The sequence below is a fragment of the Notothenia coriiceps genome, unplaced genomic scaffold (assembly GCF_000735185.1).
Source record: "Notothenia coriiceps isolate Sejong01 unplaced genomic scaffold, NC01 NC01_scaffold00003961, whole genome shotgun sequence".
Classification (NCBI taxonomy): domain Eukaryota; kingdom Metazoa; phylum Chordata; class Actinopteri; order Perciformes; family Nototheniidae; genus Notothenia; species Notothenia coriiceps.
Genome location: NW_011336662.1, coordinates 836 through 2090, shown reverse-complemented (window position 1 = coordinate 2090; position 1255 = coordinate 836). Strand labels below are relative to the sequence as shown.

Genomic DNA, 1255 nt, shown 5'->3' with positions numbered 1-1255 from the left:
AAGCTGGGACCTCCAAAACGTTTGAGTGCAAAGGAATGGAAGGCCAGTACGTAACCATTGTGATTCGTGGAAGAGCAGAATTCCTGACTCTCTGCGAGGTGGAAGTCACCGTTCAGCCTTCAGGTAACACTGCTGCAACTGATCATGTGTTCAAGATAAAGGGTTCCATTTTGAATTTGAGCAAAGAGGCACATTTGAAGTTAAATCAAATATCATAATTCCTGTTTTTCTTTTTTTTTACTTTGGTCAGATAACCACATTTAAGACTTCTGTGACTTTCTCAAACTATGTTTATTAACAAATGTTGTTACTTTTTCCAGGTACTATTAATATTGCTAAAGGTGGAAAAGTGACTCAGTCCTCAATTGCTTTCTATGGCTATCCTCAAAGGGCCGTAGATGGAAATCTTGCCAGCTCATATACCCAGAAGTCCTGTACCCACACGAGAAAACAACGAAACCCATGGTGGAGACTGGACCTTCAAAAGACATATAGGATCAACACTGTCACCATCACCAACAGGAAAGATTGTTGCTCCGATAGGATCAATGGTGCTGAGATCCGGGTTGGAAATTCCCTCCACGGCAGACCTAATCCCATGTAAATACTCTTGCAGCATATATTTTATAACACAGTGGAATGATTCAGTTTCTTGAAAAGAACAGTTTGGGAGATCTATGCAAAGATTTCCTCTTTTAACAGTTTCTCTTATAGTTCTGTTATATTTTCTTTTTCATTAGATGTGCTGTTATCTCATCCATCGAAGCTGGGACCTCCAAAACGTTTGAGTGCAACGGAATGGAAGGCCAGTACGTAACCATTGTGATTCGTGGAAGAAGAGAATTCCTGACACTCTGCGAGGTGGAAGTCACCGGGACAGAAGCAAAATAAATGGAATATATTTTCGTCTGAATGTAGAATAATTACTCATAGTCAAGTCCACTACATTTTTAAGTTCCTGCTTCTTTTCCGAAACTAAAATATTTAATCTTGCCTAAATGCTTAATGACTGTTTTAGCAACATTTATTTAATGTCAATTCAACACATTGTAAGGTCATTTGTGTTGCTTTAGTCCCAGGAAGTTAACATCACCTACGCCTGGATTTACACATGTTGATGTTGTTGAACAGTTTTCCTGTCATGATTTTTGATTAACTCTTCTCTATAACATTAAACGGTCTGCATCAATATAGTGATTTTTCTTGTCTGTCTTTGTTCTCAAAGCATTTTGAAACACAAGCCATCATTCACACT

At 38.4% G+C, this 1255-nt stretch overlaps 1 protein-coding gene across 1 annotated transcript; it reads left to right on the top strand.

Moving 5' to 3' along the window:
* The first annotated feature begins 26 nt into the window (after positions 1-26).
* Positions 27-1017, top strand: LOC104941816 (fucolectin-1-like). Its single transcript, XM_010766955.1, has 3 exons — positions 27-123; positions 321-600; positions 741-1017. The coding sequence occupies exons 1-3, from the start codon at positions 36-38 to the stop codon at positions 889-891; spliced, it is 519 nt and encodes a 172-aa protein (XP_010765257.1). The 5' UTR covers positions 27-35; the 3' UTR covers positions 892-1017.
* The last annotated feature ends 238 nt before the right edge of the window (positions 1018-1255 follow it).